Source organism: Saccopteryx leptura, chromosome 3 (assembly GCF_036850995.1).
Source record: "Saccopteryx leptura isolate mSacLep1 chromosome 3, mSacLep1_pri_phased_curated, whole genome shotgun sequence".
NCBI lineage: Eukaryota > Metazoa > Chordata > Mammalia > Chiroptera > Emballonuridae > Saccopteryx > Saccopteryx leptura.
This window is the reverse complement of record NC_089505.1, coordinates 222363543-222384601: the sequence shown is the minus strand read 5'-3', so window position 1 is coordinate 222384601 and position 21059 is coordinate 222363543. Positions and strand designations below refer to the sequence as shown.

The window sequence follows — 21059 nt, the reverse complement described above, 5'->3', positions numbered from 1 at the left end:
CGACTGTAAACTTGGGTTATTCTGTGTTGCCTTAGGCACTGGCATGGGAAGCCAGTGGGAAGTGTTTGGGTCTCAGTAACCTTATCTGCCAGGGGTCCAGGTTAGGGCCACTGAGGATGAGATGATACCTGTGTCTGGCTCACAGCTGGGACTCAACTCATGTTTGTTGGCCCGGGAGGGGACTTAAGAGACAGGTTCTAGCGGTCAAGACATAGCTTCTAGATCAACTTGCCCTCCCCAGATAATCACAATCCTGCCCTCAGGACTCCAAAAGTTGTAATGGTGGTCACGCTGCCCCAAAGGCTTTCCTGCAAATCTAGAGAGAAATCAGCACTTCCCAGGGGGTTTGGGTCCCCCTCTCCACTCTAAGTGTCCCAGGCGGGTCCCCAGCCCTTTGCTTCCCAGCTGCAGTCCTGCTGCTGTCAAGATATGAAATCTAGAATCCGGAATAAAGTGGGGACAGTGAAGAAATGGGAACCCTGGTCCCCTCTGGCATAGTCCCCTATCCCGCATTCAGGTCGCAGGGCTGGTCCCATGAGGGACACTAAGAAAGCAGTCCCAAACTCTCCTGACCCCCTTAACAACGAGGTAAACTGAGGTCTGGATGCCTATACAGCTGGAGCCCATAGCCAAGCTGGCAGGGCCTCAGAGTCCTGCCCCTGCTGGTTGTGCTCCAGCCAGCGCTCGCCTCTGCCCTTCTGATGTAAGCTGATATTTTAATTTTCGTACAAGGAATAGTGTTTAGAGAAATGACTTAACCGGATTACTCATCGTCTATAATGACTTGGCCTGACTCCGAGACTATTCCTAGACGTGATGCTCAAGGCTTTGATTCTTTCTTTTTTTTTGAATACCAAGAAATGACAGCTCGGTGCCAGATCAGCCCCGCCTCCACGTCCCGCGCACAGTATGCTGGGAGACGTAGTTCTCCTCCCACTACCTCCCTCCCCCCCCCCCCCCCCCCACGGGTGCGGGTTTGGGACGGGGTCCTGGGAACAATGATGTGATGAGGGACCTTACAGCCAAAACTGGAGTGGTGCGGTCACGGGACAGGTCACTTAAGTCTACATACCTTGGTTTACTCACCTGTAATGGAAGACAATCATGAAAGACAAGTTGAAGGATCAGCTCAGATTTTAAGTGAAAGCTCTACACAGACACCCAAATTTAAAAAAAAATTTTTTTTTTATTTATTCATTTTAGAAAGGAGAGAGAGAGGAGAGAGACAGAGAGAGAAGGGGGGGAGGAGCAGGAAGCATCAATTCCCATATGTGCCTTGACCAGGCAAGCCCAGGGTTTCGAACCAGCGACCTCAGCATTTCCAGGTCGACGCTTTATCCACTGCGACACCACAGGTCAGGCCCAGACACCCAAATTTTTTTTTTTTTTTTTTTTTTTTTTTTTTGTATTTTTCTGAAGCTGGGAACGGGGAGAGACAGTCAGACAGACTCCCGCATGCGCCCGACCGGGATCCACCCGGCACGCCCACCAGTGGCGACGCTCTGCCCACCAGAGGGCGATGCTCTGCCCCTCTGGGGCGTCGCTCTGCTGCGACCAGAGCCACTCTAGTGCCTGGGGCAGAGGCCAAGGAGCCATCCCCAGCGCCCGGGCCATCTTTGCTCCAATGGAGCCTCAGCTGCGGGAGGGGAAGAGAGAGACAGAGAGGAAGGAGGGGTGGGGGGTGGAGAAGCAAATGGGCGCTTCTCCTATGTGCCCTGGCAGGGAATCGAACCCGGGTCCCCCGCACGCCAGGCCGACGCTCTACCGCTGAGCCAACCGGCCAGGGCCAGACACCCAAATTTTAAGGTCTTTGTCCAGTGCATTTGCACTGACCTCCAGTCTAGACTTACCACTATATGTCACAAAGCGACACACAGACCAGACTCTAGTTATCAGGGTCTCCAGGACTTAAAGGGATGCAAAGCACACAGCTTCTCTTACTCCTGTCTGTGTGGATGAGCGGACAAATCTGTCCAGCACCTGCTATTGCTCCGTGCTCCTCCATGTCCTCAAATGGAATATGGGGATAAATACTCTAGTTCCCACTACATAGTGCTAGGGTGACAATAAATGAAATAATCCTGTAAGATGCTTGGTGCAGTGTCTGATAGAGGAAACACCAGGCAAGGCATTTGCACCCTGCCCAGCACCAGGTGGTATGGCTCCGTAACTGTCTGAAGAAGGAATGGCTGATTCTCTGCAACCTGTGAGGTTGGCAAGGGGCTTTGTTTGGCCGTGGCAATGTCCCCAGGGTCTAGCCCAGTACTGGCACATAGTGGAACCACAACAGAGGTTTCATGAATGAATAAGTGAACCATTACTCCTCCTTTCCAGATGAGGGATCTGAGGTTCCAGGAGGTCAAGTGACTGCCCAAGGCCACACAGCTGGGCTGTCTAAATGGGGATAAAAACCCAAATTTTCTCTTCTTGTCACCAACCCCCTGATCACCCCCAAACATGCACGCACGCACACACGCACATTCATTTCATCATTCAGGCTCAGAAAGTGCAAAATCTCAGTTTACAGCCTGCTGAGACTATGGTGAGAGGGGATAATCCCAGCCCGTGTCCAGCCCAACAGAAGGTGTTCCAGATTAAGCTGAAGGGCAGGGCTGCGGGAGTTAGAGGGTAGAGGGAACAGACTGCCAGGTGTGGACTGGCTCCTGTAAGGTATTTTTCCCTGCCGAGGAAAAAGGCAGGGGCAGGAGCCACAAAGTGTGGAGTAATAAAAGGCTTTATTGAGTACAGCGAGCATCCCACCCGAAGAGGTTCCCTGGCCCTGGGGACACAGAGGCCAGGGAAGTTGTATAGGGTGACCCGTGTGGAGGATATTTAAAGGGTCTCTAGGGTGGTCGAGCTAATATGACGTGGTGAAATTTCATTGGCTGACGGACAGTCGCTTTTTTCCAAAGGGCTCCTGGGAAGTTTCTTTTGGCGCACCTGGATGTGGGCAGTTCTAGCCAAGTTCCAGGGTCTTGGTTCCTCACGTGACTGTCCCCCATTGCTGACCACCCCACAGCACCCACTATGGACAAAGCTGGGGAAGGGTTTTCACGTTCCATGGAGGAAAGGGGCCAAGGCTCTTTAGGCAGGGAGTTGGGACCTTGTTGATCCGGGCTGGATCTCTACCCCAGCACCATGCCTCAGTACTGTCTCACCCCCAGCAGCTTCCCAAAGGCTGGAAGCTATTCTTGGCTTTTTCTAAAAGAGGCATTTGAAGCCATGAGCCAATTTTTTCCATTCCTGAGCTAGCAATCTCTATTTTGGGCGTTTGTTGTTTTCCATGAGTTGTGAATGCCACTGTGAAGCCAGTCTTTCCTGGACAGCTAGTGTGAGGGAGTGAGGCAGGAGCAAGGCAGGCCAGCGGTTAAAAATACTTCCCACTTCATTTTTCCTTTGAAAACAAAGCCCTGGGGGCCTTTGCAACAGCTGAGCCTAGGAACAGTTTCCCAGGGCAGAAAACTGGCAGAACAGAAAACTGTTGTTTCCTGAGTGCACTGGGTCCCAGAAGTCACTACACTGACTTGCTGTGTGACTTCAGGCAACTTGTTTAACATTTCTGGTCCTGGTGGCCCCCTCTCTAAAATGAAATGAAGTGGAAAGAAGAGCTTGAATGGTCCCTCCAGCTCTGAGAGCTCCAGGATAAGATCCACCCCCAGGGTCAGGTTTTCTTCTTAGAACTTGGCCGGCAAGGGGTGTTAGGACTTGAAGGCAGGAGTTAGGAGAACGCAGTCTTTAGCTCAGTCTTTGGGAACACTTTGTGAGCTCCCCAGCCCTGAGAGTATTCTAAGGGAGTCCAAAATATTCTCAGAGGATTCATGTAATTATATAAAGGTTAAGCACCATCTAGAGGGGATTAAATAAAGAGGTTGTTGAAAAAAAAAAAAAGAGGTTGCTGTAACTCACACCAAATCTTGCAGCCTGTCTCATACCAGAAGCAGATTTGTGTTCTGACATGGAGGGTCTCCAAAACATATTGCTCATAGAAAAACAGTTTGTAGAATAGAACAATTAGAGTTGTATCACTTATTTTAAAATACTCATAAAACAAAGTTATGTATTTTTCTACACTATGAATACAAATATTTACAGAGGGAAAGTTCTGGAAGGTTTTACCCAGATAATAGTCCTTATCCCTGGGACAGGGAAAGAACTGAATTTGGAGTGGTCAGAGAACACTAATGTGCTTAATGTTTTTACAGGAAAAATGCATTTATTACTGGTGTTATTTTATTTTATTTTAATTGAGACACACAGAGAGACACCAACACATTAAGGGTCAAGGCAACTGCTCTCAGACCATCCTGGGCTGGGATCTGGTGGTTGGAGTCTGGCTGTGGGTGGAAGGTAGAGGTGTATTAGATAGTGGCTTAAGCAATGGAAGTGTGTATGCTTTTAGGAAAGCAAACAAAGATGTTGTTCTTAGGCTGTTGTAAATTACTTTCTATTGCCAACAGTTTCCTCAAGAGGCAATAAATTTAGTTGATATTTTGCCCAGATTGGCACAGGCAGGTGTTGACTTGCTCAGGCTTTGCACAATAGCTACTGTCTGTGAGAGTGTGCTAAGCTGTCTGGATGGCAGAATTACTCTATGCCGTGTGGGATAAACTGCTGCTTTGTTAGATAGTGAGTTCCTCGTCAGAGGGGGTATCCAATCCAGGAGGGAGGGATTGGCCTAGACTCTGACCCTGAGAGCAGTATTCAGTTCTCCCTCCCAAACCTTAGGCAATCAATCCATATAGACTGGATGAAGGTGGGACTGGAAGTCTGCTAAGCTTCCTGATGGCATTCCATTGCAGGGTCTGCCACCACAGCCTCAGCTCTCCCGGAGAGCTTATAAACTTGGAAGTGGGGTGCACTATTATGATTATCATTATAATGATTGTTTGGGGCATTTAGTAAATATCATCGATGATGTGTCTGTTACCAAATCTACAGGCACTGGCTCCTACAAACCAGCCTATTATGAGGTAGAGAAGGTAGGCTAGTGTCATCCACTCTGGGCTGAGACTGGAGAGGTCTTTCATCGTAGGGCCAGAAGGTAAGACCAAGGTTTCAGGGTCACCAAACTACAGCCATGGTTCATTTCTTTAGGGTGATGACTGGGCAGAAATGAATGCAAACAGAGTTGGTGGGTGCCCAGGTATGAGGGCTCTTTAGCCATCTGTATTTCCAGTCTGTGCTTTGCTCCTGGATTCCAGGCCTCAGTCCCAGCTGCCAGCTGGACCTCTCACTGGTCCCGCTACTTCCTCATCAGGGCTTAGTCTTCCCCCTTATGCTCTCTTCCTCAGACCAGGTCCCTGGTTCTGTTAAACTCACTGCCAAGAGATGGCTGAGGGGAATGGTTAAGGAGTCCTGTTCTGGAGCCCCAATACCTGGGTTTAGCTCAGGCTCCACCACTTACCAGCTGTGTTATTTGAGCTAATAAACCTTCCAGAACCTCCTAAGTGAACAACGATGATGTGAAATGCATAGTACTGTTGTATCAAAACTAATCAACAAAAAAGTTATGGGTGACGACTGTGTGTTAGGAACAGGGTTCAAATCCACATGCTGAAACATGAGGCGCTTTTTCCAAATGGTGGTAAAGTATATAACATAAAATTTACTTAACCATTTTTAAGCATAACAGTTCAGTGGCATAAAGTGCATTCACACTGCTGTGCAACCGTCACCACCATCCATCTCTAGAACTTTCTCATCTAGCAAAAGTAAAACATTATACTTATTAAACACCAACTCTCCATTCCCCTTCCTCCCAGGCCCTAGCAACCATCATTCTACTGTTTGTCTCTATTAATTTGATTCTAATACTTCATTTAAGTGGGATCATACAGTATTTGTCATTTTGTGTCTGTTTTATTTCACTCAGTATAATGTCTTTGAGGTTCATCTATGTTTCAGCATACGTCAGAATTTCCTTCCTTTTTAAGACTAAGTAATATTCCATAATATTGCATGCGTATATTATACTCCAGTTTAGCCATTCGTCCATCAGTGGACACTGGGTTGCTTCCATCTTTGGCTGTTGTGAATGATGCTGCCAGACCATGGGCTCTCAGACTGAGCCTCAGTTTCCTCTTCTGTGATGTGTACATGATCTGGGAAGTTACTCCTCGCTCCAGGGGAAGCCCTCCTCAGTTGGCTCAGCATCTCCTCTGGCCGCCCGCCTCCACGGTAAGCCTCACCCCTCATTTCTCCAAGCAGGAGCTATGCCACTCTTTGGACTGTTTACTTTGTAGCTGCCACTCTCTGTCTTCATGACAAATGTGGATATTAGCCACCAAAGGCAGGTTTCCTGTTCTAAGCATTTCTGGGACCCCACAGAGCTTTGGTCAAGGACTTGCTAGTTTGGGCTGGGACCCTTGTTTAGCTAACACCAACCACTTCTACTTCAATGTTGAGCTGGGAGTTGGAAAATGTCCACCACCCAGTTCAAGCCAAAATCAGAAGCATTTTGCTTAAATCACCCAACGCCAATGGCCTGCTGACAAGCAAGGAGGATTTTCTCAAGACTATAGTTGTACCTCTAGAACACAAAGCAGCAGTAATTCCTAGGTACAGTATTCTGCTTAAGCCTCTCAAGTTTCAGGAGCCTCTTTCAGGAGCCCAGAGCCTACGGAGGGGAGAGCACACTACAACTCCCAGAGTCCCTGGGGCTCAAGGGGCGGTCCCTGCACCTAGCGGTGACTCGGACCCACCAACCCGAGCCGGAGCGGGGCGGGGGCAGTGCGGTGCTCGCGGGCGGGGCGGAGACCCAGCGGAGCGGGGCGGGGCGGCGCGGCGCGGCGTCCAGTGTGCCGGCAGCGCCGGGTCGGGGAGCCGCGCGTGCAGAGCGCTCGGCGCCACGGGACCTCGCCGGGCCATGGGTAAGCGGCTCGCGGCTGATGGAGACGGGATTGGCTGCTCGCGGGGAGCGCCAGGCTGCGGCGCTGGGTCTCCCCGGTTCTCGCGGCCGTGAGCGCCGCTTCGGGGGGCGGAGCGGCTCGGGGAGCACCCCGGAGTGTGGGGACCCAGCCGGCCCAGGGCGCAAGCCGGCCCGGGGCGCAAGCCGGCCCGGGGCGCCAGCGCCTCCGCCCGCTTGGGAAGGAGGCCAAGTGTCAGCGCGCACTCTTCGAAAAAGGCAAGACAAAAAGTTCTGGCGGCCAGGGGCTTCCCGGACGTTTATCTCGAAACTCTTCTCGCTGTCTTCTGACCGAGATGTACCGAGTCCTGCACGCTCTGTCATCCCACTTCCTGCTGTGGTTTCAATCTCGAGCTGGCCTCAGCTAATTTGTTGTGACAGCTGTCCGCGGCCGTCTCCCTGCCCCCCATCTGCCCCCGCCCCTGTCAGCTCCGATCACCCACCTCCCCCCGCCCCCATCTCCTCCAGGTCCCTCATTTGTCCCTGACCCCCCAACGGCCCGCCATCTCCATCTCTCCCCATCCGTCCCGTGCCCCCATCTTCCCACCACCCTTATCTGCCACCCTCTGGCCTCCTATCTGCCCCCAGCCCCCACCTCCCACTCACCCCCCGCTACAGGCTGCGCCCCGTTCTCATAACCCGCCGCGCCGTGAGGAAAAGGCTCGGGTTCGGGGCGCGCTCCCCACCGCGCCCGCCGTTTCCTGAAAGTGACGCTGCGCAGGTTTTGAAGAACTTGCTCGGTGCACTTTGAAGAATCACTGGTTCCTCTTTCCGCCGAGGCCGCGCTGGTCCTGGGTGCTCACCGCTGCTCGCCCACCCTTTCTTTCTCTTTCCTCTCGCCTTTTTCCTTTTCGTCCCGGGTCTCCCGTCGTGATTCCTGCCCACCCTCCTCGGCCCTGTGACAGCGAGGGAGTCACCGCTCTCCACCCTCCTTTTCTTTCTTGTCTTTTCTCCTCCTCGGCTTTCCAGAGTGAAAGGCGGCCGAGAGGGATGGGGTTCCTTTCAGTGTCCAAGGGCGCCGCCCACATCCCCCAATCCTGCAGACTCCCGAGGACTCTGGATGCAGAGGCGCTGCGCTGGCCGGGCCCAGCGTCCCTTTGCGGGGTCGTCGGCCGCGGAGGAGGGTCGGGCTAAGGAAGGATAACCTGCGCCTCTTGCCCGCCGGAGCGCCACCGTTGGAGTTGTCAGGGTCTCTGCGCCAGCACTGCAGGGGAGGAGTGGGAGATAGCGGCCAGAGGGTTGGCCCCAGAGTGGAGTTGCAGAGTCCATCCGAGCCCGGTGACCCGTCTACGCTGGGAACTTGGAATGGCAGAGGTAGAAAGACCTCAGAGAGTCGGTCCCTTCTTTGATTTAGTCCGAGAAACTGAGGCCCAGAGACACCCCTCCCCCGGGTCCCGCAGTGAGGGAGAACAGGCCTCCAAAAACCTATCTCGTCCCTCCTCCCCTCGTCTTCTGTCTCCTGGTGGGAAACTGGCTGGGATGGCCCACACTCTTTCCTAGTTCTCTCACCACTAGTACATCCCGAAGAGCCACCCCAGGGAGCTCTGGGAGGGGAGTGGAAAGCACAGAGGCAGAGGAGTCCCCCTGCAGAGGTCAGGCTGTCCTGTACTGTTGGCACAGCTTAAACAAGCCCCTGTGCCTGGCTTTTCCAGGTGCAGTGGGAAAGTGGAACATACATAGTTTTTGGAAGCACAGGAAACAGGCCAGGGCTGGAGCTGCTATTGTTATCAAATGTCACCCAGACTTGGCAAGGAGGGGTATGGGGGATGTAGCCCCATCCTGGAATAGGGTCTCTTAGAACATCCCAGAACTGCTAAGAGGGACCAGAATCCCAGTGGGTCCTGAGAGTTAGTGCCCCACATGCCTGCCTTTCCATACTCCAGGCTGTCATCCTGGACCCAGCTGCTGGCAGACCCTGCTCCCACACTCCCAGCTGAGACACTGAGGCAGTGCTGTGCCAGTGCTGTGCACCCTGAGCCTTTGGGGTCCCATGTCCAGCTGTCTGTCTTTAGTGCTGGCTGGAGAGCAGCCCTCCAGAATCCACCCACTGGAGCAGTGCCACACCAGGACTCTGCCAGGCAGCTGGCTCCTGGGCCACAGCATGGACTAGCTGCTTCAAAGGCTGCCTTTGTTTGGGCTCCAGCTGAAGTGAAACAACTTAGCCAAGCACCTCAGGCGAGGGGGTGGGGCCATATTTGCTAGTTGTTGTTGAGGCTGCTGTTACCATTATTGCTGTAATTGACACAGTGACCCCAGTGGGTGACTTTTCATGAAAGGATGTGTCACTTCCCATCACACCAAGGACAACTTGGGCGGGGGTGGGGGTGGGGGTTGAGGGAAGAAGTGGTGTGGCTTGGCACTGGGTCAGCACTGAGCCACTGACTGGCTGTGTGGCCTTGAACTAGTCACAGCCCAAGACCCTCTCTGGGCATCAGGAGTGTCTGAGAGCAAGTGGCTCGTGCTGCTCAGTGAGGCTGATGTGTCTGAGCACTGTACCTGCCGTTCACTACTCTGGGCAGTGGGACTCGGAACAAGCAGGACAGTCAGACCTCAAACCTTACAGAGAGGTACGCACACTTACACTCAGTCATACGTGCATATATACATACAACACTCACTTATGTACACACACATGCACTCACACAGTTGTGGTCACACCCACACACACTCACAGATTCTCATACACTCTCACACTAATACACTCACATGCACACACACACACACACACAGCTGTGGTTTCTGGGGGAAGCCTCATTTCTCACTTTGTTCTGCTCAGCACCTTGGGCCCATGGAATCTAGCACAGCCACCTTATAGGTGTGGACACCAAGGTACAGAAGCAGTGACTGTCTTGCTAAGATGTGCCTATTTGGTGGCAGAGCCCCCTTGCCATCTGATTTCAGCAGGCTCTTGCTAGTACATTGATGGTAGTGATATGATGGGAGACTGCAGACCCACTCAGGGAATACAGGCAAGTTTGCACCTCTCAGCACAGATAAGAAACTTAGGTCTCCTTGTTCCTGTTTTTTTTTTAAAAAAAAAACCCTCAGGGTTCAATGTCTTGGGACAGTCCAGCTGCTCTGGTCCTGAATCCCACCTGTGCCACTAGTAAGCTTTATGATCACAGGCAAGTTACTGGGCCTTTCTGAGTCTTGGGTACTATATCTGTGAAAAGGGCAAATAACATCCAGTGAATGACTGGGAATATTTAGTGAGGCCTTGTGCAAGAATGCCTAGGCCAGGGGTCCCCAAACTTTTTACACAGGGGGCCAGTTCACTGTCCCTCAGACCGTTGGAGGGCCGCCACATACAGTGCTCCTCTCACTGACCACCAATGAAAGAGGTGCCCCTTCCAGAAGTGCGGCGGGGGAGCTGGATAAATGGCCTCAGGGGGCTGCATGCAGCCTGTGGGGCCGTAGTTTGGGGACGCCTGGCCTAGGCCAAGGCTGGCCAGGACACCAAATGGAGCTGGTGAAATGGAGAGCATGGACAGAGGAGGAGGAAATGTCTGTAGGACAAGTAGATGGCAGAGTGCACCCTTTTTGGAGTTAGGGATAAAAACTAACTTCTTCAAGGCTGTGGTTTTTAGGTTGTAGGAGGAAGCTTGACTTCGATGAGTGCCCTAAATTAAACAGAAATCAGAGATTTCTAACGCAGGAAGGGTCCTGAGCATTACCCTGCCTGGCAACTGCCACGCCCACTCACTGACTGGTGAGGGGCTGGGCCACCAGCCTTCCTCCGTCCTTGTTCCCACAAGGAGTGAGGGGATGTTGGGGCTGTGGAGCTAATTCCTGTCCTTGATTGTCAAGGCTTTTCTCTCACTCTTATCTTGCTTTACTTAAAAGGGATAACACTGGGCTTTTAAGAAGGACAATCTAAGGATCGCAAAAGGGAGACCTGAGTCTGTGGAGACATGTGGTCCTGAAAAGGAAGATGCAGTACAGAAAGGTGTTATTTCTCCTCAAAGTAATTTCTAGATTTAAATCCAAAATAGATTCTTTATTTTGAGAGAGGCAGGTAGAGAGAGAGACAGGAACATCAAACTGCTCCTGTATGTACCCTGACCTGACCCAAGAATCGAACCGCAACCTCTGTGCTCCAGGACAGTGCTCCAACCACCTGAGCTCTCTGGCCAGGGCTTAATTTTTATTGATTTTTAGAGAGGGAGGAGGGAGAAGGAACATACAGTATTTGTTATTCCACTCAGTTGTGCATTGTTTGGGTGCTTCCTCTGTGTGCCCTGACCAAGGATTGAACCCACAACCTTGTTGTTTCGGGATGACAGAGACAGGGAGAGGGACAGACAGAAAGGAAAGGAGAGAGATGAAGAGCATCAATTCTTCATGGCGGCACCTTAGTTGTTCATTGATTGTTTTCTCATATGTGCCTTGACCAGGAGGCTACAGCAGACTGAGTGACCCCTTGCTCAAACCAGCGACCTTGGGCTCAAGCTGGTGAGCCTTGCTCAAACCAGATGAGCTTGCACTCAAGCTGGTGACCTCGGGGTTTTGAGCCTGGGTCCTCAGCGTCCCAGTCTGATACTCTATCCACTGTGCCACCGCCTGGTCAGGCTCAGGGTGACACTCTTAACTGACAGCTCACCAGCCAGGGCCCAAAAATAGATTTAGAATCATTGGGTTTTTAAAAAAACTTTTTAAGGGAATGCATAAAATTATCCTAAAGTTCAGATGGAATTTTTTAAACAGAAGAGTAATGGCGGGGATATGTCCTCTGGATAGTAAGTTGTTTTACAAAGCCACAAAAACTACAACAGTGTACAGGGGTCCTAGCATTCCGCAGTGAATGGGACAAAATCAAAAGCCCAAAGCCTTCCCAGATGTCCTCCTTAGAAACCTTTAGCTCATAGGAAAAGTAGCATTTCAAATTGTTGGGAAAGGGGGTCATTCAGTCAATACTGGGACCACCTAACCAGTGGGGGAGAAGACTATAATTAGGTCCCTATCACATACCTCATAGATTATAATACCTCCTTAGAGAGGTATTTAAAGTAAACAATGAAACAATCACCATTGTTGTCATATTGCTTCCTGGATAGAAAAAGCAACTTCTGAATGCCATTCCTTTGGAGAGCAGAGGTTGTAGCAGTTGAGTCTGCCTCCTGTTGCAGTAGGGAATCGGAGACTTTGTACTCAGAGGGGTCTGCACCTGTAAGCTCAGAGCAAGACAGTCATACAGTGGCTCTGTGGGTAGCAGTGATCACTCAGGGCAAGTGGGTTGCTCCTTCTGCAGGTTGGATATGGATGACAGACTGGGACCCTCCTGCATTGGAAAGTGTGAGAACTAGAATCTGGACAGGCAGCGGAGTTCAAACTTACTTTTCATAGCAGAACCTTTTTTCCAAATGTAGATTTCCTGGAATCCTGATCTACAGATGGTTGGGAAGGGAAGGGATTAGGGCAGCCAGGTCAGGTCTGTGGGCATCCTGGACTCCCCTCCATCCTCTATGGCTGCGGGAGTGGGCCAGAAGGCCCAGCTAGGAGAGGGAGAGCACAGTGGAGAGAGAATGGAGGCCAGGTTCATGTGGGGACTCAGCTGGAAACAGAGGTAAAGAGAGTTTGTCCCTTTGTGGCTCTCGGCAAGCACTCTAATCCCTGTGCCATCTGGGGTTAAATAGCTCAGATTGGTGACCTCCTTTCCAGGTAACCGGAGAGCCTGATTCCAGGATATCTTTCCTGAATATGCTCAGGCAGACCTCACCAACTCTGGAACCCAGCGAAGGGGCTAGAGCTGTCAACCTGTCTGCCCTCTGGGATCCCCTGAGGAGCTTTAAACTTGGATGCTGCAGGACCTTAAATCAGTGGTTTTCAACCTTTTTACACTTGGGGACTGGTGAAAATAGGTGAATATTTTTGGGGACTTCTAAGGCAGAAACCACCCTAAGCATAAGCAATTTCGACTGAGATCATTGGGCCTGTAATCTTCATTCAACATCAGGGTGGTTAACTTTTTTGTGTACTGGCATGAAGTTTCTGCCTGACTGAATGGTGATTGAAAAAGACTGCCTAATGCCCTGGCCAGATCGCTCGGTTGGTTAGAACGTCACCCTGAAGCACAGAGGTTGCTGACTCAATCCCTGGTCAGGACACATACGGGAGCTGATTGATGTTCCATTCTCTCTCTCTCTCTCTCTCTCTCTCTCTCTCTCTCAAATGAATAAAATGAAAATTTAACCCTCTGAGTAATGAGTTTTTTTCATGCTCGCTGACCCCGGGAGTGAGTTGTTTTTTTTTTAAGTGAAATTAGTTACAGTTACAGTTTTATTTACTTAAAATCCTGTTTGTTTGATGACCAAATTATGAAAACAAGAACAACATACATTTGTCTTTTTTTAATGTTGCCTCACACATTTTTAAAATAAACTTTTTTATACGATCATACTCTGGATGGTCAGGAGGCACAAGGAGGTACATGAACGTTCGTACTACTCAAAGGGTTAAAAAAGAAACCAAGAAAGTAAAACACTCTTAAATCAAACTTAGGTGGGGTGGGGAGACAGGCATTAGTGTCTGTGGAATTCTCCCCAGGTGATTCTAAATGGGCCCTGTCTCAACCACCTAGTTCTCTGAGGCCCAAGGGCAGCAACTTGCCAGGGTCATGTAGCCAGTTTGCAGGAGAGACCTGGTGAAAAGCCTAGGTCACGGGAACAGATGGAGTGAGTGTTTGATGCTGGGGATCTGAGCCAGCAGGAAAGCAGGAGAGAGGATGTGAGAGCAGAGAGGAGCGGGGCGGAGGGGAAACAAGGAGTGGTGGCAGCAGGTGCTCCCATGACCTAGAAGACTTCAGGAATTCAGGGACAGTTGGCAGAGGTCTCCAGGGCTTTCTCTCCTGGTTCACAGAAGGGAAGACTGAGGCTCAGAGTTGCCCGAGGGGGCTAATTGTTAGCAACCAGCTGTTTCTGGAGATTGGCCTTGTCTTTGGTGGTCAGAGGCCAGCCTGCGAGGGTGGCTGTGTCTCTTTCTCTCTGACTAGTGTTAGGACTGGTTTCTCCTCCAGGCCTATTCACTCTTCCTCAAGGCTTAGCAGATGTTGGTGGTAACTGCAGGGGTGGCATAGGCCACCCCTGCACTGGGGGGTCAGGAAGACTGTTCTGAATTCTGGTCCCCCAGGGGGAGGAGAACTTAACCTCTCTGGTTTCAGCTTTCCCCTCTTTAAAATGCAGTCCCTTCTGGGACTAAATGAGAGAGCCAGGGACACAGACCTGAGGACCCATGTCACGTAAATAATAGTGGCGCTTCTGTGAACGATACTGAGGGAGACAATTCTCAGTGGCCAAAGGTTCTAATAGCATGTGCTCCTGGGTGCTGTTGGCCTCGTGGGCCATGTGGTGTGGGTCTCTTGTTCTTAAAAAAGTTCTTTTTCTGTCCAGGACGGACATGTAACCTCACAGGCTCCCAACTGTTAGGATTTACTGAGCTGGAGTGAACCAGGACTAGGGAGCAGTTCACACTAGATTAAGAGATTAACAAAAAGAAAGAAAGGAAAGGAAAGAAGAAAGGAAGGATAGTCAAAACACATGGCTTCCTGGTCTTGGATCTGTGACCAGACTGCTGCATGGTCCACGGCTGTTTTCATGGTGGTGTTTTTGGCATTGGCAGGGGTGTTGAATTTTTGCAGCCATCAGCTCATGGCTGCCCTGAGTGAAGGGTCGTTGGCTCCTTTCTGCATTTGCCTGAACTGGCTGACAAGCGACAGTCAGTCAGGATGGTGGTGAGGAGTGAGGAGACCAGACAGCAGCAGGAGCACTGTGCTTGGCTGGGGGCTGGGAAGGGCCACACAGAGGAAGCGACTTGTCAAGTGGGACCTAAGGGTCTCCAGGACTCTTGCAGGTGAGGGGAGGAGGGGGGTAGTAAAGACATCACAAACAGGAACTTACTATTTTCTGGATTATTCCCAGAAGATTTACAGTTCAAGCATGTCCTCCCCACTCCCCATGGTGCTTTGGGGGCCCACAAATGGGCAAACTGAAGGCTTTCCCACTTTAGCTGAGCTGCTGTAAAAACTTTCTGCATGGACCCTGGCCAGTTTGCTCATTGGTTAGAGTATCAGCCTGGTGTGCGGATGTCCTGGGTTCGATCTCTGGTCAGTACACACTTGAGAAGCGACCATCTGCTTCTCTTCCCCTCCCCCTTCTCTCTCTCCTCCCCTCTCTCAGCCAGTGGCTCAATTGTCTGAGTCAGGCACTGCGAATAGCTTGGTTGGTCCAAGCATTGGCCCCAGATGGGGGTTGCTGGGTAGATCCTGGTCAGGCAGCATGCAGAAGTCTGTCTATCTCCTTTCCTCTTATTTAAAAACAAAAATACAAAAAAACTTCCTGCTTGAATGTCGGACATTTTGGAGACAGTATTTCTCAGAGCATGATGGTTCTGGGAACAGAGATTACCCAGTCTACTCTGACTTGACCCCCAGCAGACTTAGGGTTTCTCTCATAGATGTGTAGAGATGCTAGAACGGAGGAAGGACAAGTGGCTGGTGTGGCATGAGTGGGGCCTGGTGGGGGGGTGAACATGGGAGAGCAGAAAGTCAGCCAGGACACATCCACATGCACATTTATAGGGCCACCTGCAATGTCAGAGGACATCCTGCAGAGGCAAGAGAGGACTGTCCCCTACCTGGCCCATTCAGAACTGGTGCCTCTCTACAGGGAGCCTCTCCTTACCACCTGTTCCTTCCCACCTGGGTCTCATGTGTCCTCTTTCTCCCTTCTCTCCCTCTTCTTCCTCTCCTCACAGCACCTCCTGTCAGAGGGAAAAGGAAACAGTCAGAGGGGGGTGACTCCCTAGACCTGCCTGTGTCTCCTCAACCTGATGGTGAGCAGAGCAGGAGCCAGAGCCCAGTCCAGCTGGAGGTGAGTTAGGTGATTCCCCCATGGGCCTTTCTGGTTAAACTTGGAGACCCCCCAGCTCTCAGGAGGGTGATGTGTTCCTTCTCCCAGTCCTACAGAGCCAGGAGCAGGGTCCAGCTCGTGGTCCGGGCCCTGCATAGGAGGTGTGGAAGCCGGGCAGGCAGGAGGGCTTGCCCTCACAAGGCGTGGCTTGCAGACTTCTTTTTCATAATGGAACCTTTATCAAATGATTACCTGGAACCCTGGTCAGGTGACAGATAAAAGTCCTATTCTATGATGTAAAACTATATTTACATCCATCTATCCATCCAAATCTGTGATGTGGACGTGAAGGTCGCTTTGTGAGATGAGTGAGCTGTTTGGTTCGATGAGCTCCATCAAGGAAGAGCTGTGGTGACTGTGGGGCAGTCAGCTTCAGCACCTGTTCATTTTGGCCATTGGCTCTGGTGTCACTGTCTGGAGTAAAAATCCTAACTCCTGTAGAAAAGTAGTTGCAAGTGATGACAGTTTGTAACGGCCTGCGTGGAGCTCAGGGAACAGGAGCTGAAGTGACTTTGGCATGAGGAGCAGTGGTGAGCGCCCTCCTTGGGCAGCTGCAGCCCAGCACCTGGTCCTGCATGTGTTACAGCTTCATCAGTAACACATGAGCGTGTGCGTTTATTATCAGAGGTCTCAGACAAGTAGAAAACACTGAAATGGCACTTGATTGAATATTTGGGGAATGCGTGGCTCTCTGCACTGTTCTAGGCCTGTAATGGCTACACCTTCTGGTATTTGGAGCCTCTCCACCCATGACCTTGGAGCTGTCTATTCCCTGAGCCTTCAGCTCCAGCCTAACTGTAGCCCTCTACCCTGAGCCTCCAGCCAGATGAACAGCATCAGCAGAAACTGCGTGTCTGGGAGAAGAAACCAAGAGTTCTGTGTATCTAGATAGAAGAAGTGTGCCAGGAACCCAGGACATAGCTCCAGCTCCCTGAGTTCAGTACCTAGACTGGCAGGTCAGAGAGGAAGGCCACCATGGTGAAGGCTGGATGGGCACAGGCCCTGTTGCACAGCCCCATAGCACCAGAAGGCACCAAGCATCTTTGTTCCTTCAGCTTTGACCACATGGGTCATTTGGAGGCCTGAGGACACCAAGCTTGCCCCCAGGAACTCAGTCTGGTAGAGGAGCTGAGACACAGATATAACAAATCTAGTGCAAGAAAAGAAGTGATCTGTGCCTGGAGAGAAGCCTGGAGAAGGTGTGAGGCTGCTCCTGTGACTCTCTCTGAAGCCAGGCCTCTGTGGACCCTGACCTGGGGTCCTGGCACTAATAGCTGACAACTGCATCTCTCTGACACCAGGACAATCACTCCAGCCTGGAGCATTAGGCTGGGTGCTGGGGGCCTGCTCCCTGCTGTGGGAGCCTGGGGTAGGGGGCCACACACCTCATTCCTCCCCAGCAGCTAGAGGTTCCGCCTGTCCCCAGCCACCCACCAAATGGGGGCTGATCGCAATGCCTCCTGTTCTTTCTTCAGGACTCCCCCGAGGCAGGCGGTGAGCGGGAGGAGGAGCAGGAGCAGGAGCGGGAGGAGGAGCAGGCCTTCCTGGTCAGCCTCTACAAGTTCATGAAGGAGCGACACACGCCCATCGAGAGGGTGCCCCATCTTGGCTTCAAGCAGAGTGCGTCCCTGGGGTGCAGGCAGGGAGGGGGGCCCGGCAGGGGACCTCTGTTCTGGGTGACCCTGACACTGCCAGCCCACAAGGGTTGCAGAAAGAAAGGGTACTCCCAAGTACTGGGCTGGCAGTGGGGGGATAGATTTCCAACCTCACCGGCCACTGAGCTGCCAGTACACAGGGCCTGCCCAGCCTACTGTCCATGGCAGTGGTCCTGGTTCTGTGCCTGCCTAACAGGGCCATGGGAATGGGCTGTGGCAGAGACTGACAGCAGCCCTGCCCTCTCTTCTCCAGTTAACCTGTGGAAGATCTACAAGGCAGTGGAGAAGCTGGGGGCCTATGAGATGGTAAGGAAGGCAACTCGGAGTTCTCACCATCCTGTCTCCCCGCACATCTCAGCCATACCCAAGGGTGCTGGGGAGCCCACTGGAGCTGTCCTTGACTCCAGACAGGAGGCAGGGTCCCCAATCCTGCTCCTCCCTAGCTTTCCTGCATGCAGAGGGGAGGGAGACAGGCTGGCCTTGCCCGCTGGTACTTTGCTGCTCAAAGCAAATTTTCCTCTCTTCCATCTGTTCTGCCATCCCTGAGCTCAGAAAGCTGCTTGGGCCAGCAGTCCAGAGGCCAGGGGTGGAGGGTAGGGTACTGGCTGGGTGCCAGATGAGCCCCTCCAACTTCCCCACCCCCCCATCCTGGCCCCGCTGCTAGTGGACACCCTACCTCATCTGGTGCCCTTGCAGGTGACAGGCCGCCGCCTCTGGAAGAACGTGTACGACGAGCTGGGGGGCAGCCCGGGCAGCACCAGTGCGGCCACGTGCACACGCCGCCACTACGAGAGGTGCGGCTAGCGGAGCTTGCAGGACATCTGGGCCCTTCCCTCACAGGGGTGGGCAGAGCCGCAGTGGTACGGGTGCAGGAGGGTATACAGCTGTGTACAGCGGTGAGGCAGAATGGGTGGGACATGCACCTTGCTGCTCACTGTGGCCAGAGCATGGGCAGGCAGCCAGGCTGCAGGCCTCCTGGACAGGATGAGGAAGACTGCGGCCCTTGCTACGTACACTGTCCACAGAAGGGTATGCATTTGTGGGGGGAACAAGAAAGGTGGGGGGTGGAAAGGGAGGGGTGGGTATGGCTACTGGTCCTGGCCTCCTGGTGGACATACCACCCACTCCGCAGGCTGGTCCTCCCATATGTGCGTCACTTGAAGGGGGAGGATGACAAGCCACTGCCCCCCTCCAAGCCCAGGAAGCAATACAAGATGGCCAAGGAGTCTCGGGGAGACGACAGGGCCACTGAGAGGCCGAAGAAGGCCAAGGAAGAGAAGCCAGTAGGCCAGGTGAGCTCTGAGCCCAGCCAGGACCACCAGCTGACATTGGGCCTCCCTGTCCCCTGCCTCTCTTAGCTACCCCTACCTGACCTCACTATGGCATGGCCCCAGCGCTCCCTGCCCATGACACCCAGAGTCTGTCGGTATAAGTTGCTCATTACTTTGAGGGCCCACATGGGGTCTGAACTCATCTACACTTCGTTCTCTGGGCCCCGTGACTGGACACCAGGCTGTGTCCATTCAGAGGATAGGACACCTTTTGAGAACTTTGCATGAAGGCACTGGAAAGGCCAGCAGAGGCTACTGGGCATCCCCCTGGGGCCCTGCTGTCGCCACTTCCCCAAGTCAGGATGCATGGCTCATGCCCAGCGCTGAGGCCTGGCTTTTTCTCATTTTAGATGATGCTAGGAAAGATCAAGATAGATGCAGTCGACCCTGTGAGGCCCCCCAGCCAGGAGCCCCCCCAGGACAATCCTGAACAGCCAGGCCTAGCTCCCGGGTCCTCTCTGCCCTTCGTGGGTGCCAGTAGCTGCCCTGAGGCCTACAAGCGGCTCCTGTCCAGCTTTTATTGCAAAGGGACACACGGCATCATGTCACCACTGGCCAAAAAGAAGCTCCTGGCCCAGGTGAGCAAGGCAGAAGCCCTGCAGTGCCAGGAGGAGAACTGTCGCCACGGGGCAGGCAGCCCTGACGGGGAGCCCCAGGCGTCCCCGGCCGCTCGACCCCCAGAGACTCCCCGGAGCCCAGGAGGGCCATCTGAGAACCACAGGCACGAGCTGGCCCCTCAGGAGGGACCACAGGCCCCTGGTGGCAGCCTCAGGGAGGAGGGTCAGGTCGGCTCCCACCCACCAGCCCCCATCTTCACTGGCTGTTTCCATGCCTACCCCACCAAGGTGCTAAAGCCCATCAGCCAGCACCCACGGGACTTCTTTCCCCATATCAAAGATGGGGTGCTCTTGGGATCCCCTGGCAAAGAGGAGGGGCTGCCAGTCAAAGAGCCGTCACTGGTATGGGGCGGGGATGTCAACCGTCCCTCTGCATTCTACAGAGGTGGCTCCAGAAAAAACAGCCTCTACCCCAAGCCCAAAGCCTGCTGGGTGTCCCCCACGGCTAAGGTTCCTGCTGAGAGGCCCGCACCCCTACCCACTTTCTCTGGCAGTCTAGGCCTCAGCAAGCACAGGCGGGAGGAAGAGGGCTTGGCCCCCAGTGGCAAAAAACTGCGGGCAGTGTCTCCCTTTCTCAAGGAGGTGGATGCCAAGGAGTGTGGGGCCAAGTCCGCGGGGTCTGGCTTGGCCGTCTCCTGCCTGCTGGGCCCAGCTTTGGGGCCTGCCCTCCCAGAGGCCTACAGGGGTACCATGCTGCGCTGCCCTCTGAACTTCACTGGCACCTCGGACCCTTTAAAGGGCCAGGCTACGCTCCCCTTTAGCCCCCTGGTCATCCCAGCATTCCCGGCTCACTTCCTGGCCACTACAGCCCCCTCGCCTATGGCCGCTGGCCTTATGCACTTCCCCCCAGCATCCTTTAACAGTGCCCTGCGCCACAGACTTTGCCCAGCCTCATCCACATGGCACGTGCCACCTGCCACAACCTATGCAGCACCTCACTTCTCTTTTCACCTTAACACCAAGTTGTAGGTTGGAGCCTGCAGCTCTGTGCTGTACTGTGGAGGGTCTGACACAACCCTAGATGGGGGGGCACTGCCAGGGGACTGGAGGCTGGAAGCCCATTCCACAGGAGAGTTTGTGCCCAATGCAGGGATTGCCCTTGGCAGGGCAGCCTGGCACAGAGGTAGGCGGTGGGTAAGCTGGGTTTGTCTCAAGGTGGCAGCCTGAGCATGGGGGCTGGGGATTCAGTTGTAGGAAGGCCTTGGGAGAAGATGGTGCAGGGCTGGTAGCTCCCCGCAGGGCCCCCAGAGGCCAAGAATGGGGTGAGGGCTGAGAACCCGGACAGCAGCTTGAAGCATCCAGGTGCCCACAGAAAATCCAATAAAATGCCAGTGTGGATCCACTTGCCCTGAGGTGTACATGGTATGACCTTTGCAAGGGCTGGTGAAGCAGGGACATGTTTGTGGGTGGGGTGGGCCTGGGAGCCAAGGAGGTGGACTGCCTAGTACCCACTTGGAGAGTGGGACTCAAGCAAGGTAGCTTCCTGTTCCGACTCCAGCAGGCTGCGGCATTTGCCCTGTGCCTTCAGTCTACTTTCCTAGCGGGGTCTCCAGACACCTGCCCACTACCTTCCTTATTGCACACAGGGGCCTAAGGCTCAGAGAAGGCTGGTGACTTGCCTAGGTTCCCCTAACAGGTAAGTGGCACAG

At 53.1% G+C, this 21059-nt stretch overlaps 1 protein-coding gene across 2 annotated transcripts; it reads left to right on the top strand.

Moving 5' to 3' along the window:
- Nucleotides 1-6756: 6756 nt before the first annotated feature.
- Nucleotides 6757-20757, top strand: ARID5A (AT-rich interaction domain 5A). 2 transcript variants are annotated; one of them, XM_066377662.1, is made up of 7 exons: nucleotides 6757-6869; nucleotides 15653-15768; nucleotides 17283-17427; nucleotides 17716-17768; nucleotides 18159-18256; nucleotides 18595-18754; nucleotides 19144-20757. In XM_066377662.1, exons 1-7 carry the CDS (start codon nucleotides 6866-6868, stop codon nucleotides 20377-20379), a joined length of 1812 nt encoding a protein of 603 aa, XP_066233759.1. In that variant the 5' UTR covers nucleotides 6757-6865; the 3' UTR covers nucleotides 20380-20757. The 2 variants fall into 2 exon arrangements, with proteins under 2 accessions (XP_066233759.1, XP_066233760.1); XM_066377663.1 differs by lacking the exon at nucleotides 15653-15768 and having other exon boundaries at nucleotides 6783-6869.
- The last annotated feature ends 302 nt before the right edge of the window (nucleotides 20758-21059 follow it).

Bases quoted from the DNA above. Each gene is read 5' to 3' on its own strand.
- ARID5A (XM_066377662.1), top strand. The intron at 17,428-17,715 runs GTGCGTCCCTGG...TCTCTTCTCCAG, and splicing joins CCATCTTGGCTTCAAGCAGA to TTAACCTGTGGAAGATCTAC. The intron at 17,769-18,158 runs GTAAGGAAGGCA...GTGCCCTTGCAG, and splicing joins AGCTGGGGGCCTATGAGATG to GTGACAGGCCGCCGCCTCTG.